Raw genomic sequence first — 16,439 nt, 5'->3', positions numbered from 1 at the left:
CCTATAAATATAATATAAAATGAATGGATAATTTCCATTTCTAATGAAACAGGTGCTTATATATACTTTCTTTTTGTAAATGATATAAGATCCCAGAGATTTACTGGCTTTACTATAGTTATCTTATGAAGATAGTATTATATTGAAATTCACACTGTCATGTTTAAATCTATTATTTTTGGGTATATCAAATGGTCTTTTATTTCAGCACCTTTCAGAAACACTACTTTTAAGGGAAGGTTGAGTTTGTCACTGTATTGTGCTTGCAGGTCATGCACACAAACTCAGGAGCTTTTGCTAGCAGTGATTTTCTAAATTACTTGAGTTCCTTGTGCCTCGTAGGGTGGAAGTGGGGTGTGATACACTCTTTACTGGTTTTCCCCAGTGACACAAAACTTGAACAGTGCTTCATTTTGTTCTGTGACGTGAGGTTTGGTGACAAAAATTATTGTTTAGAGACAGATTTTACATGGCATTTTTATTTTAAGCATAGTATTATGTATGTATCATGTAGGCCAAAAGCAGCTACAGCTGTCGTGCTAACCATTTCAACTTATTGTTTAAAAGGCATTCAGTATCCTAGTTATCTTGATGATTGTGTATGGGTGTATCTACCTTTGCAAAAGAAAAGACTCAGAGACATGACATGGCTTCTGCTGTCTTTCTGAAATAATTGTGAAGAAAGCAGACTTTTTTTTTTTATTTCTGCTTTGCATTTTGTTCCATTTGCAGTGTGTGTCTTGGTTGCATTAACTCTCCTCAGAAAAGGTGAAGTGCAAACTGATATTACTGCTGTGCCGTAGTTTGAAAAGCTTTGTCACTGGAGAACCATCAGCCTGCAGGTACATACAGCTTTCTTATAGTTGCATAATAGCAACCAAGTTATATAGGTGAGCAGAAACGTAGAAATAGTGAAGACTAGTGTAAAAAGATTTACCAGCTTGTTATGCCAACATTGAAGAAGTAGCATTAAACCTAGCCTCCCTCTCCATCCATCTTCTCTAATGCAACACCAATTAGTAATCAAACACTATTCTCTCCAGGGAGTCCTGAGCCCTAAAACATACTTTGGCAGGTTTATAGGTGAGATGGTAATTATTTAAAGATGAATCAATTATGGACACCGAGGCTCTAGGCAACATGTCACTTTGACTCTTCTTTCAGTGTTTGCCTAAGTTTAATTAAAACAATTGGTCATGTAATGCCCATGATGTGAATAGATTTCAGAGTTTTTTGGAAAGAAGTATAACTGATAACTTGATCTTTGCTCTCTGGAGGTCAAAGATGTGACTTCTCTGGTGAGCTCATTAAAATGAATATGATAGATAGACACAACTATGTAGGAAGTTGAGAAGACTCCATCAGTAAAGAGATTCTTTAAATAGAGGCCCCTACCTTCTATATTACTAATTATCCTTTCCACCCCTTTTCTTTAAGAAACAGCTGTAACTGTCCCAGACTTGTGGGATGGTTTTATCCAGTGGGAAAAATGAAGCTTTAATTTGATCAACCTTGTTCTTAGTAACGTCTCTTATGATTAATTTGAAAAGATATTCCACTTTAATTTTCCAGTTTAGTTTTGTTTTAATTTCTGTGGCAGTTTCTGTTGCTTCAAAGGTCAGTTGACAAAGAATGTCCTCCATTCAAGAAAAACTTTCTTCAATTATTGAACATTGAAAATTGAAGGAGGTCAAAAGGGAGGTCGAAAACGCTGTGTCCTAAACAAAATCTCTCAGAGGATTTTCTGGACTTTCATTTAACAAAAGTGAAAATGATATTTCTAAAGTGAAATGACACTTCCTTGTGGTGAAAGTTTCAGTTAGGCATTGACTTATATAAGGCTAGATTAATAAACAGATTCTATGTAATTCTACTGTATAGTTCCAATCAGTTGATATAGTTTCTCCCATCTTTTACTCTATCATTTTTCTATTTGCTTTTCTCCCATGAGTTGCTTAAGATTTAATCAGTGTATTCCATGAAAATCAGTCCTATCTTCTACTGTGTCTTCTGACTGAATGGCCTTCTGCTGATGTAGCTAGATCCTGAGAGCTAAGAGGATATGACTACTGAAATAAAATTGCCTACCCTCCTCTTCAAAGACTGAAACTCTCCACCACATTTACTATTTTATAAATCTACAAAACAGATCCATTCAGCAATAAGACACGGATTATTTCTTCCTTGATTTGACATTTCTCTATGCCACTCAATTTTAAAACGTCCAATGATTTATTTAAATACTATTATGTAAGCACAGTGTAATTAAAATATTTCCAAAAAAGCTTCCTCAGCAGTGGTTGAAGCAAGGTGCTAGCTTATTTACTAAAACCTCCCAGTGCGTGTGCAGTTCCACAACATTCCTAACATCTTTATCAAATGAAGATGCTTATCTAAAGTTATTTTTTTTACTATAAAATCAGTGAATTCATGTTTCTGATTGAGATACAGCTATCTAAATATTACAAAGATAAACTGGAGCATAGCTTATATGGTTTTGCTACAATTTGATTCTTTTCTTAAAGAAGCTGTTAGAAGCTTTGTTGGGCAGTTCAGGAAGAAATTTCACATGTGGTTCATATATCATATAAATGATCAAAAGTTGGTTTTCTCTCATGTTAACATTAATGTTCTCATCATGTACATAGGCAGAAGAGTTCTGAATTTTATCATCTTGTAATTTTGATCACAATTTCTGTTGTTTCAAATGTGTGTAAGAAAATAATATGAAAGTGTTACTTTTTAAAGATGCAACTGATGAAATCTAGGCTGGAATTTAGCTTTTAGTTTGTTAGAAACTTAAAATTATGTAATAAATCTTATGAAGATTTGAACATGTTAATCATTACCAGTAGCCCACTGCTTTTCTTCGCTAAACTATTTTGTTACATACTCTGTTACATGCTTAAAATACATTTTTCAGCTGTGTGATTATTGCAGCATGCTGCCTCCATTGCCTTGCTCATATTTATATCAAAAGTTTCCCCTTGCTTGAGTGTATCAGCCACTTATGATGAGTTTCTTTTCTTTTTACTTAGTTGAAAACACAAGCAACATGTTTCTCCTAGAAAGCACATTTAGTGAAATTATAGTCTTGTTTGCCATATGGTGCTTCATACAGATGGATGATTATTATGCAAATCTTTTGATTAGTGAGTTTCTGCTATTCTAGGAATCTTTTTTTTGTATGTGTTTGCTTTGTACGTATTTATCTTCATTCTTAGGATGATCTGGAACTGTGCCAGATCTTTGCTAGTCTTGGTGATATATTTTTTTTTTTTTTACAACTTTATGCTTTTTCTTGTATTTATGATTTATTCTATTTTCATTGTTATTCGGGCAAAGTAATTTTCATTTCAGTTTACCATAGGAGAAACGTAATGCAAGAAGTATGATTCTATGCTGAATGAAATCAATAGCAACATTTGCATCTTTCTCATGGACCTTGCCTGCATGGTTTTAGGACATAAGATTGGTGGGAAGAACTGTCAAATGTAGCTGCCAAGAAGAGCCTGGCCTCATCTTTTTGCCTCTCAGCTCCTATTTATCAGATCCCCCCTCAGATTTCTTTTTCCTCAGACTGAACAGACTCGTGTTACTCAGCCTTTGCTTGTATGGAGTATCATATATCATATATACATATATAATATAATATATAATTATATAATATATGTAATTCAAGGTTATAACAGAGGAGACTGTTTACAAGAGTAAAATAGTATATGATTAAAGTTGCTAGCTTTCATCCATTTATCTAAAGTCAGCTCATTGAAACACTTAATAGATACCTATCCCGTGGAAAGCAGGTCTTACTTCCTCATAGGCTGCTGAAAATAAAGCAGTTTTATCTATGTCTTAGTTAAAAGAAAAAAAAAAAAAAATAGTTGGACTAGTTGTAAAGAAGAACTGAATAATTTACTTAATCAGAGGTATTATTGATTGGAAACTTTGGGACCTCATTCATAAAGGCTATGGTTATAGCAACCCCTTTGAGTTTTAATCCCATGAACCTATTAATGATCTTCCTGAGATCAGATGAATTTTAGGTTTTCTGAGACAACATAAGGAAAAAGAATAATTTCATTGCTGTCAAGTAGAAACTCATTTGAAACAAAGTACATTTTTGAATCTTTAGAAATGCTCTATTTTCTTTTCACTAGTTAAAGCCTTCACATATTAAGAAAAGATTTATAGCCAGCCATGAACAGTGCTCTTAATTAAAAGGAGCCTACAAACAGAGAGGGAATCAACTCTTTGAAAGAGTAGGTAATAGCAGGGCAAGGGGAAATGGTTTTAAGTTGAGGGAGGGAAGATTTAGGTTGGATCTCAGGGAGAAGTTTTTTTACTATGAGAGTGGTGAGGTGCTGGAACAGGCTGCCCAGAGAGGTTGTGGATGCCCCATCCCTGGAGGTGTTCAAGGCCAGACTGGATGGGGCCCTGGGCAGCCTGGTCTACTATTAAGTGGGGAGGTTGGTGGCCCTGCATGTGGCAGAGGGGCTGGAGGTTCGTGATCCTTGAGGTCCCTTCCAACCCTGGCCAAATGTTTTTACATACTTATTAACCTAAACAGTGGAAATGTCCCAGAAGTCCTCCTCTGAGTGACAAAAATATCATCATTAGACCTTCCTTTTCAGTCTGATACTGTATTTGAGCAATGTTACTATTTAATACCAAGTAGTTACCACTTTGCTTTCCTGGATTTTTGCAAAGTAGATGTTTCTTTTAGTGTGAGCTTTCTAAAAAGAACTTTCTAAATAGAACATCCAAAGAAATAAGCAGAGCAACAGCTGACAAAGAAGCCTCATCACTTGCTCAAAGCTACCAAAAGATACAATATCAAATCAGTTAAGCCAGATACTCTACTCCAGCAGTGAGGCAGGAAGGCTGGATGACTTGTTTTCTCAGTTTACTATCTGAACATTTTAAATACGTGATTCCTTATTCCTTCTGGTTGTGAGTCTTAGTTCTGCTCTCAGTTGTTCTTCCATCTTCTTCACAATCCTATCTGTGTGTGCTATAAACCTCAGTTCTGGTGTAGCAGTGTGTTTTAGGCTGAAATAACATAGCTTTTTTTCTTGCTCAGACAGATACGTGATGCAGTGTAAAAAGTGGTAGATGTGTTAATGGTTGCTGCAAATGTCATTAGTAACTGTTAATTTTCCCAGAGTTAAAATTCTTTTAAAAATATCCTTTCTAAGAATGTTCTGGTGTCAAAATACCAGTCTGTATTGTTCCTATAGCAATTTGAGTGGTGTTCATAGCAATCGTAAACTCCTACAATGTCTCACACCCTGTGGATATTGATAAAGAATATTGTTGCTGTACATTTCAAATTTTCATCACTTGATTATTTTTATTCCAACCAGCATAGTAGTGATTTATTGGCAGTTTTTCTAAATCGTTTTCAACTAGAGGGAAAAAAAAAAGAGGGGGGGGTATAGATGCTACTGTTCCTGAGAACAAAAACTTTTTGTTATGAATTCAGGAAGGAGTAGTAAGAAGGACAGAGTAATAGAGGAGATTGTTTTCTTTACCAGCATTGAAGTTTTAAGCAATAGGAAGAAAAGTAAGGTAGTCAGGAATGTTGAACAAATATTTAGAGTTCAGCTGAAAGGAAAAACTCCAAGAATGAAAGCAGGAGAATCAGGTTGTAAACACCACTACGTTAACAGAAGAGAAGCAGGTAGCAAGTAGGTTCACGCTATGTTGAGTTATAAAACTGATTTCTTAACTAGTTTACATATCTGCTTTTTGGTCCATTTGCACATGAGAAAAGTTGACTTTCTCTAAAACAGTTCATTAAAAAAAATAGAAAACTCAAAGGTGATTATTAAAACAAAATGTTATCTGCACAAAATTGAGAAATCTATTTTGAAAATACGATAAACTTATCTGAGCATGATCTACTAATCAGTAAAGTCATATTTAGGAGTAATAGTATTTTGTACCTATCAAAACTATGTTTTCTTTGTGGATGTAAGAGTGTACATAAAATTGGTTCTGTTGTTCTTTTTCATAGTTATCAGGTTAAATCTGTATTGTGATGCTGCTATCATTAAAATTTCAATGTGCAGCAATATTCCTTCATTACAAACAAATTTATTGCTTCATTGATTCGCATAGTAAAAATGTAAGAAGCTACAAATTAAAAACATGACTTTCCTCTATAATAGTAAAATAGTTGGATGTAAGAAGGGTAAATATCACTTACAAGAAATGTGTGGTGCTTGTCTTGCATAATTACTCACTGGACTTCAAACACCACGATACAGTTTTCAGCACTTAACTTTAGTATTTTGTTCCATTGCATTGCTGATGATTGAAAGTGTAATTTCTAAAACACCACATGCACTATGTTCTGCACAAATGGATAAAGCTGGTCAGATGCAAAGAAAATTATTTTTGGAGAATGATGGTCAGCAAAGATTTTTCCTTTTAAAATCCCATTTCTATTGTCAGATTATGGTAATATAAGAATGTAAATGCAATTATTTATAGAAGTTGTGTATTGGTATTTTCAACAGCTCTAGTAAGAATAGAATACGTCAAATATTGATCTTTTAACATTTAGACCATTATTTCTCACTGATTTTCTGTGAGCTACACGAACACCTTGGCTTTTTCGACACAAATTTGGTAGCATCCAAATGTGATGAGCTACTAGTATATACTGTTTTTATTTTTCCAAAATCTTGGTTTTATCATTAAAAAAATAAACTTACTGTACTGCCATTTCAATTACAATATTGCATTTAAGGGATTTTTTCCACCAAAAAATAATTAGTTTAAAAAATGGAAAAATAGAAGAACTTTTATGCTTGAAATCTTGATTTATTCATTTCTCTTTTTTATCCAGTTACCTAGGGAATTTTTCAGGTATTAAAGTGTCTCAGTTGTGAAAGCATTACACTAAATTTGTCATAATTGTTTTTTTGAACCTATAATGTTCTTTGTTTTATAGAAACTGGATGTTGGAGCTCCAAATTAAAGCACTATCTATTCATTAGGAAATAGATGAGAAACTGACTATTCTTATTCCTACAGAAAGAGGCGTGAAATTCCCTTCACAATTATCTCTTACTGTTCAGAATAAGGGAATTGAACAGTTACGTCATTTTTCTACCTTGTTAGCATCTGATCAGGAATGAAGAGAAAAACCAGGATACATGGAAGCTGCATTATAATTGCTTTTCTAAATATCTCCCATTTGTCACTGAAAATATGATGAGCAGGTTCTTCTCTGTCCATAGGCAACTTGCCAAAGGGATTCAGAACATCAGTTTTTCTCTCATTTTTAATGTTAAGATAGAGCTGGTTAATGAGACACAAAAAGAGACCAGGTGAGGCAGAAACTTCCTACTTCATTAGTAGGAAGAACTTCAAGTTAGTAGTATTTGTTTATTTGAAGGACAGATCTACAAGAGCTGATATGAATGTAATGCCTTCTATGGAAATGATATTTAATGGTGGTAACTATGATTAAAAATAGTGTTTTGTAGCTAAGAATTTGCTTTATTAATAGCATTTGTGTACTTGTATCTATTGCAGTTTCCATGGAAATAAATAGGAGGCATTACTTTTGAAGCAACATAGGTATTTTAAAATCCCTTCTAGTCAGCTTTGCAGAGTAATGCACCAAGTGGCTGTCCAGTCACTTTTCAGACTTCAACTGGATTCTCAAAATAATTAAGGTTGGAAAAGACCTCTAAGATAATCTAATCCAACCACCCACCTATCGCCAGTATTTCCCCACTAAACTGTGTCACTATGTGCTACATCAACCCTTTTCTTAAACACCTCCGTAGGTGGTGACTCCACCATTCCCTTGGCAATCTATTCCAATGCTTAACTGTTTTTTCTGAGAATAAATTCTTCCTAGTATCCAACTTGAACCTCCTGGTGCAACTTCAGGCCATTACTTCTTTTCCTGTTGCTAGTTAATTACCTTTCAATGCTTCTGTCTGTCAGGAACTACAAAAGAGTTCCTCAGTATGAGGGAAATATCTTTATGCTTCTTACCAGAAGAAGGAGGATTGATTTAGTCTTGTATTTTGGCCCAAAAGATGACAAATTCCGTATTTAACTCTTTTACAACAGCTGCAGAGATCTGCTCTGCTGAAGTTTTATAAGCCTGCCCAGGATATGGGTAAGCATCCTAGCTTTTCTGCTTTGGTGCAATAACTGCGTAGCCAAGCTCTCTGGTACATCTTGTAACTATAACATCTGTACATTCACTGATTGTACAATTTCCTTTGAGAAAAAGATATGTTGCTTATTTATAGAGCAACTGCAAGCTTTTGTGGGAAAGACTATACTATTTATACCTAAATTGTGAGATATTACTTATGACTCGGTTTTCATTTGTCTTTCTGTTTTGTTTGTAAAGCCAATGACAGTTTGTGGTATTTCAGAGTAAAAGGAAGAGTTGCACCTGATCACAGAGAATTCTTTTTGTCACTACAAAAATAGAATTCTAAGAAGTAAGGGTGATAGTATGTACATTCACATTCACATGTAAAGTAATACCGTTTGGTAGCAGAGTTTCTGATTTTTTTTTTTTTTTTTTTTTTAAACATACTCATTTGCCATTGTATGTTGGCTGTCTTTTTTCCCATGATCTTTTAAAATCACCTTCTCTGCTAACTAAGGGAATCTCATTAATTTACTTAGGATTTAAGGGTACGAAGTGTCACCTGTACTGGTGCAGATTTTTACAATAATGGCATGCAGGTTCTTGTTCATCACTGGCAAAAATGCATGTTGAAAAATAGCATTCTGTTGCTGAGAATTTGCTCTATCAAATCATTTTCTTGTTCTGTTTGTATCTGTTGTAGATTCCATAAAAATAAATATGAAGCATTATTTTCAGAGTGGCCTTTATGTATCCAAAGGAGTGGTTCTCAATAGTCGTGTTCGTTCCAAGTTCTAAATTAGCTCAGCAACTACTCAAGGGAGTACTGATTACTGCCATGATCATGTCAACGAATATCTCAGCTTATGTTAACCAATAGTCAGTAACGTATGGAAATAGGGTTGGCAAGTAAAGGGAGAAAGATAAAAGACAGTATAGGTATATTTGTATTATGTGGTTGTAAACTGGTATTCCTGGTATTCCTTTCTCATGCTTACTCTATGTGAATCATTGGAAACTGATAGTCTCATCTGCAAAGTATTTCTTACAGGAGATGATTCATCTCACCTGTATTAGATACCTGTAACAGGGTGGTGTGCCTTGCTTTAAGAAGTGTCTCTCCCTCTCTCCAGTGGTGAGATGAAAACAATCTAACTTGTTAGGGTGCTCTTAGATGACAAGTTAGACCACCTAAATTAATTCTACCTCATGACTTGAGAGGGCCTTGTTTTTAATGGGAAAAATGCCGGAAAGAGGCAAAATGTTTTACAGGTAAGGACAAACTTGGATGTGAAAGAAAATTGATAGGTTGGAATCAGCTTGGAAGGAATGAGAATGTACATGATTGAAAGAAACAAAAGAGAGAGATGGTTATTAAAAAAAAAAAAAAAAAAAAAAAAAAAACCAAGAAACTACAAACTAGTACTTAACACTGTAGTGAAAGGAGAAACACCATCTGAAAAAAATGCAATGAGGATTGTATAAACACTAACTTTCATATAAATCGCAATATTCAATGGTATTTTTAAAAGGCTTAAGCAATTATATGTGGGTTAAAATTACAGCAAGTTACATTAAGTTGATGGTTTTTAAAGTGACAAAATATGGACTCTGAGAGCATAAAGCAGCTGCAAAGCAAAGATCACTGGGGAGAATGTTCCTCTGAATGCCTATTGTCTATGCCTATATAGGCATATTATTCAGAGGAATGCCTATATGTTCAATACTTAGGAATATGGGCAAGTAATAGCAATTTTTCTGTAAGTATCTTGATAACTGTCAAAGGCTGGGTACAGTGTATAACCAACGGTCTGATCTAGCTTGGTGATTTTTGTGTTCATATTCTTTATTCATTTAGGTGAAAGAATGTAAGGTTAAAGAGGAAGTCAGTTCATTTCAGATAGTATGTAAATGCATTAACTTTTGTGTTAAATCTTACTGGGTTAGAGGGTGCATTTGTACCAGAGCGTTTATCCATAAAACATGAAGTGACTGTCTATAGATTGTTGGAGCAGGATACAGTTGTTTGAAAAAATGTAAAGTGCCTATTAAAACTTGTAATCCATAAATGTAATCAGATTCTTGTTTTGAAAATGTAATCTTGTTTTTCCTCTTTCCTGCTACCTCTCTTAGCTATTACAGTCATATCTCAATACCAGAGAGGAAACTGATTCCTCTCATGATAATTTGCTCTATAAAATGGTATTCTTGTACTCATCACACCTGTTGTAGTTTTCATGGAAATAAATAGGAGGCATTACTTTTGGAACAACCTATCTAACTAAGATTTTATGATTCACTTGTTTTGAAAGTAGCTTCCTAAAAGAATTCCCAAAGCTATGCCTTTATATCTAGAAAAATTAATTTGCTGTGATCTGAAGTGGAGACTGATGTATATAGGAAAAGTCTGGGTAAGACATTTCATATTTTTTATAACAAATCTGTAGGGAACAAAAATATTTGATGCTAAGATGTCCTTCATTGGACATGAAATTACTAAAATGCAAATAACATCAATGAAAAGTGGAAAATCCTAATACCATTTCTAGAATTTACTGTTACCTCCAACTAAAGTTTCTTAATTTCTGCAAAACAAACAAAAAAAAACAATAAAACAAAATACAAGCAAAGAATAACAACAAAAAAAAAAAAGCATATTAAAAAACAATAATCTGGCCCATTGGAGGAAAAAAAAAATACCATTTACAGCATGGAATACAAGTAATCTTGGAAGGCTGCATTTTTGCATCGCTTCACATATTCCAGAATCAGGTATGCAGACTCATTAGCCCATCACTGAGTTAAGCTGCTTCTGAGGAGAAATGTGACAGAAATGTATGATAACACAAGAAACAAGTTGGAATCAAGACATAAGGCTTACCGTATGCAATGTCAGAGGGTTGTTTAGGCAGGCAGAATGTAATAATCAGAAGTATAGGGCTGACTGCATGCCTCAGTAATTCTGATTTATCTTATGAGGAATTTGTTTTTCATGTAATGCTAGTTGCAGAAACCAGAGTACCTATATTTCTTCATGTACACAAAGGGATAAGTCTGTTCTGATTTATTAGTAATGTCAATAGATGATCACAATGAGACATTCTGGCAAAAGTAAAATGAATTGGGAGATATTCATTTTTCACTGAAGTGTTGAAATGCTTTGTTAAGAACCAAACCCACATGAAGTACAAAATCTCATGTGAATGCCAGTGTTTACAAAAGAGGTCTCGCTGACATTTTACTTTTTCCAGAAGTAAATGTAACAAAAAGGCCATATTCTTTTTTTTTTTTTTTTCAATTAAAATATTATAGAAAAGTTTCATTTCTCAAGCTTACGCCAAAAATTTAAAATAATGTTACAGCTCATGCTTAATTTAAGAGATCAGTTATATGAATCTGCAGTGCAATAGTTCTACCTAGTGAAGTATTAATTGAAAAATAAAGTCTGTTTTGGCTGTATCTCTGTACTTCTGTAAGTCAATGGTTTAGTATGGATTTAAGTTGCTATAAACACGTTACTGTGAAGATCTAGAGCTCTGTAATATATACTAATATGTAAAAACTTGTATCTTTGTGTATAGCGCGTGCCATCATTTGTTTCTGGCTCGTTATGATTGCATATCAACAGAAGAATTTATGCTTTTTCTGCAACTTTAATGAATAACTGAAAAAAAGGTTGCTTCTAAGTTTGTTTCTTCTACTCAGAGCACGATAAAAGTTATTTTTCTGAGGCAGTTTGTTTTTCTTCTTGAATCACTTCTGTTGGTTGTAAATTTTGATCAGAAACTTCCTGCTTTTCCAGACATTTGTCCACTTTGCAGTTTCCCGAACTCTCGATTTTGTTTTTATTGCACTAGATTTGTTTATATGTAGATATAAATGAGGTGATGGTAGTTTTTATTGGAATTTTAAAGAAGTTTAGCTGACCGCATATTATGACTGAATCATAAAACTAAGTATTCTTTTTACAAATCAAATCTATAACATTATATGACTTCGAATCTCCATAAAATTGTTGAAATTTTAATTTTGTGCTAACAAACATTTAGAAATTTTTCATGGGAACAAAAACTGACATCAAATTTTCTGAAATCTTGTCACAATGGAACAAAACAAATTTTGAAGTAACTTCTTTATCTCTTAGTGGCTGAAGTGATGTTTCCAAATCTTACAATATTGAAAACTTTGGTACCTCAGTATGTGATCACATGATAACTACTTCAGCATTGAAATTCCTTGCTGTGCAGCTTTATCATGCATCATCAGAGCAGACTGATTCTATTCCTGTTTACTGAACTTCTTTAATAATTAAAAATAAGCATTTCCTTAAACTGTTTCTTTTCCCACTTTTGTTTTTAAGGAGGTTGTTCCACGGTTTGAAAAGAATAAATTGTATTAGATGCTGCACTTGCTAGACCACACACAATATTTAAATATAAGTACATATACCTGTATTAAAAAAATACTTGGTAGCCTGTATACAGAGCAGATCTTACATATCAAGTTCAGTCATATGTTGCTGTGCTAGCTGCTTTAGTGATGTACTTACTAGTTTTCTTCTTTCAAACTAGTCATTTAGACCACATTTAAGTTTGATTGATATTGCAACGCAATGCTAACTTTATGTTTACTCAGCCACAAAGGAGCATCTGCTTAGAACATTCCAAAACATTTTGCAGTAAGAGACAACATTCTTCAAAGTATGTTGCAGTAACTGAGAATGTAAAAGGGGTTTCAGCAAAAATTACCTCATGGTAGGGCTATACGGTCCTTTTCATGCCCTTTTGAGGGCTGCTCTGAAAGTAATGCCTCCTATTTTATTATATTGGTCCACAGCATCAGAGGTGGATTGGTGTATGGCAATAGAGTTTGAACCTTTCCACCAATATTCCGTTATACTCTGTTGCCATGTGGCAGATGGCAGCAGGGGGGCACTCTGATCAAATGACATCTGATGTGGAAGTGCAGATGAAGCAAAGGTGTGAAATTGAATTCCTGTATATGAAAAAAATTGCACCTATTGATATTCATCGACACTTGCTGAACATTGATGGAGACCGAAGAATGGTTTGGTCTCTTTCTAGAGGAAGATGGCATCAGTGTTCCGTAGGAAAAACACCACAGCTCTTACAGACCTCAGGGCATCCTAAATGTGCCTCTTTTATCTTTGTGTTCCACAGTAGCCTGTCTGCAGCACGTTGACAAACCGGTTGCACTTGTTCAGTGCTTGAAATTCCCTCCTTTTCAGATAGTCCATGTAGAAGCTGCTTGGGTATTTGTTTGTCACCTGTCCAGACACCTTGCTTGTTGATGACTAGGATTTCATTTGGAGTATGTCAGTGAATATGTAGTGAGGAACCACAAAGTCTCTCATCCACTCTTAAGAACAAGTCTCCTATCTCATCCAGTAGTGAATAAACGCTCAGCATCCATGACTAGCAAATGTATGTAACCTCTGCTACGTTAATTCTGAAGTTTACAAACCCTTACCAAATCTTAAAATCTGAACTTATCCCTGTCTTAACTCCACTGGTGCATTCTTCTGTGAAACCATCGGTTGAAGTAGTCACTTTTCCTTGATTATTCCTTTTATACAACCGCTTGTTATTGAGAATGTTCTGTTGCTGGAAACGTGGTTTTCCACATCCTTATAGTTCTTTTCTAGACAGATCATAACAAACTAAAAAAAACTGTTAGGTGCATTGTAAAAAGCCCTTCGTAATAGTTGTTCTTAAAAGATAAAATGATTATCGTCCCTGACCCATTTCTTTCATTTCGTAATCAGCTTCAAGATAGTAGTAGGTAACTCAGTTGAAGTGGTTGTATATTTGCAATAGAAATTGTTTTATTTCTTTTTGGTATCATAGTTTTTAAGATAGAAGGATTTCTTTTCATTAATGGTAACGTGTTTATTGTTCCTTGCAACTGTTTGTTTACTTGGAGGTTTGAGTGACGTTTAGAGTATCAATCTGAATACCAAGAAATGATATGCTGGAAATAAGATTTCAAACTCTTATCTACTTTGGTGCTAATAAATACAATTAAGAAAAAATACACCTAACAGTGTTGAAAATGGGAACATTATGCCTCAAAGAAAGCTAAATGGGAGGCTGGACCTTCCTCTGAACAGTCAGAAGTTCTCAAAAGCTTTTGTTACATTGTGATTATATTATATATAGGTGATATTCCAAAGGGTGAACTGATGACAGAACAGATTCTGTTGGTAAAACTGGTATTTTTGTTAATATTATATGGATTCCATTTTGATGATTTCTAAAGAGAGAGAAAGCTTATTATATCCCTGCAGAAATTTTCACTTATATTTTCCTTTACTGAATAGAGTTTCTGGATTTTTTTTTTTTAAATTTAATCTTTGCAAGTGAGGTGTGGCATGAGAAACTCAGTTTCTTCTATCACCTTAAATATGTTACTGTATAATGAAATTTAAACAAAATCATTAAATGTGTCCAAGTTTTACTTTTGTGTCTGGTAAGTATTTACAAGTCTGTCTTACTGAAAATAAATTACACTTATATCCTCAAACATTTTGAATGATTATTGTTTAATATTTTGTCTTTTTTTTTCTAAAGGTTTCTAAAACACATTGATGTATATATATTTTTTTAACAATTAGATTAGTTGCAACATTGAATATCTTGGTTCATGCAAGGCAAGCAGTGCCCCTCATTTGGAAAAAACAGCAAGTGCTCTTCTATTTATGTATTTGTATATTCTTTATTATCATGTAGTAGATTATTCGTTTTCAGAACAAACACAGAAAACATCACAGTGTGATTCTGTTTTCATTTTCTCCTTCTACAGCAAAGAAAAAACTTAGAATTTTGTGAATTAATTTCAAACTATTGTGTTATTATTATGAAAGAAATTGTTAGTGAGGTTAAGATTCAAAGAGTACGTCTTGTTTTCAATAGCAAGTGCTGATGCTTTGGATTCAAGGAGAATTTGTTCAACTGCTTTAGGCTATTCTCTGTCAAAGCTCTATATACAGCATAAACTAAGCTTTGTCCTTAATGGGGCAGAGCTGCAGATTTTCAATTAGTCATGTAGGTATTTTGTGCCTGGACTGTTGGGCACCTTAAGGATAATGATAAAGATGCAGAACTTGGCTCAGTATTTTACAGGAGCTAGTGCAGAAGATGAACGCAGATTTGATGTGCTTAAAGTTCCCTGGGTTGCAGTGGAAATGTGCTGCTGTGTTTTGTGCTATTCTGAGCTTCCTAAGGGCTAATGGCTTTGTGCCCAGGATACAGCATTGCTGTAGTCCAGCTGAAAGGTGACAAAGGCATGTATTATGAAGGCTAAATCATCAACAGCAAAGATGGGATGAATTTTTGTACCTGGTTTAGCATTATTGCCAGAGGGAAGTCCAAGATCAGTTCCAAATGACTGACCGACTCACCATCAGCCAGAAGGTATTTCATAATGCCACAAGCTCCTTAAGGTGTTTCTTCCTGCCACCAATGTAACTTCTCTTTTTCTTGCTTTCACCTTCTACTTTTTATCCATGAGCTTAAGTGCCAATGCAGTTTGGTGACACTGTTACCATATACAACACAATATGATGAAAGGATGGAATTTTATAATCTCTACATAGTATTTTACCTGGATTTCACAACACCTTTCCAGTTCTTTAAGTTTCTATGTCTGTTTTTTAATCAGGATTGAAGAAAATAGAAACTGAGGCACAATTTTCTTCTCTCTGGTTGTCACCCTCCTGAAATGAACAGTTTCTGAGCAGTCAGCTTCTTTTACATACAGTTCTTCATTAATTAGCTATGTCAAATGCTGTAGAGAGATTGAAAAGAAGGAATGAAGATTTCTCTCACGTTTGCAGAGTGGATTGTGTGGCAGAAGCAGGAATACTCTTTCTATTCCTTGTTCTGCAATAAATTCAGATTATTATCAGACAGGTTTAAGTGATTGCTAGTATCCAGTTGAAAGTGTAGGGAACAAGTATATAGTAACCAAGATTGAGTAAGAATATCTTATGAGTGTGACGTTGGACTGAATTTTGTGCAATGAGAGCTACCCCATCAAGTGTATCTTTACTTGTCAAGCTCAAGGAAGCAAACTGTGCTAGGGCAGCTGCACACAAATGAGTGGATATGCATTGGAAAGCATAAGAAACAAGCAGATTGTTCATGAAAGTTGGACATCTGAGAGCATGAGAAAATTGCATCATTTATCAAGAAGGACATTTGCTACTACTTTCCAAGTTCATATTGTGGGTTTTCAGCTTTGTACAAATAGGAGAGCTTAACTCGCCACCCCTTAGCCTATTGATATG

At 34.4% G+C, this 16,439-nt stretch overlaps 1 protein-coding gene across 9 annotated transcripts in view; it reads left to right on the top strand.

The window, feature by feature from the left end:
- EFCAB11 (EF-hand calcium binding domain 11) overlaps positions 1-16,439 on the top strand; it is a 97,851-nt gene that overhangs the window by 27,834 nt on the left and 53,578 nt on the right. The window contains exon 6 of one of the 9 annotated variants that reach the window (XM_042814182.1): positions 733-800. The exons of the other annotated variants lie outside the window; for them this stretch is intronic. Coding sequence (XP_042670116.1) covers positions 733-772 — 40 coding nt within the window. The 3' untranslated portion in view covers positions 773-800. Of the gene's footprint in view, positions 1-732; positions 801-16,439 lie in introns of those variants that run through there. 9 annotated transcript variants of the gene reach the window in all.

The sequence above is a fragment of the Centrocercus urophasianus genome, unplaced genomic scaffold (assembly GCF_019232065.1).
Source record: "Centrocercus urophasianus isolate 14NV4802_14NV808 unplaced genomic scaffold, USGS_Curo_1.0 seq_14, whole genome shotgun sequence".
In the NCBI taxonomy this organism is placed as follows: Eukaryota; Metazoa; Chordata; class Aves; order Galliformes; family Phasianidae; genus Centrocercus; species Centrocercus urophasianus.
The sequence above is the reverse complement of the archived record's forward strand: the minus strand, read 5'-3'. Positions and strand labels throughout refer to the sequence as shown.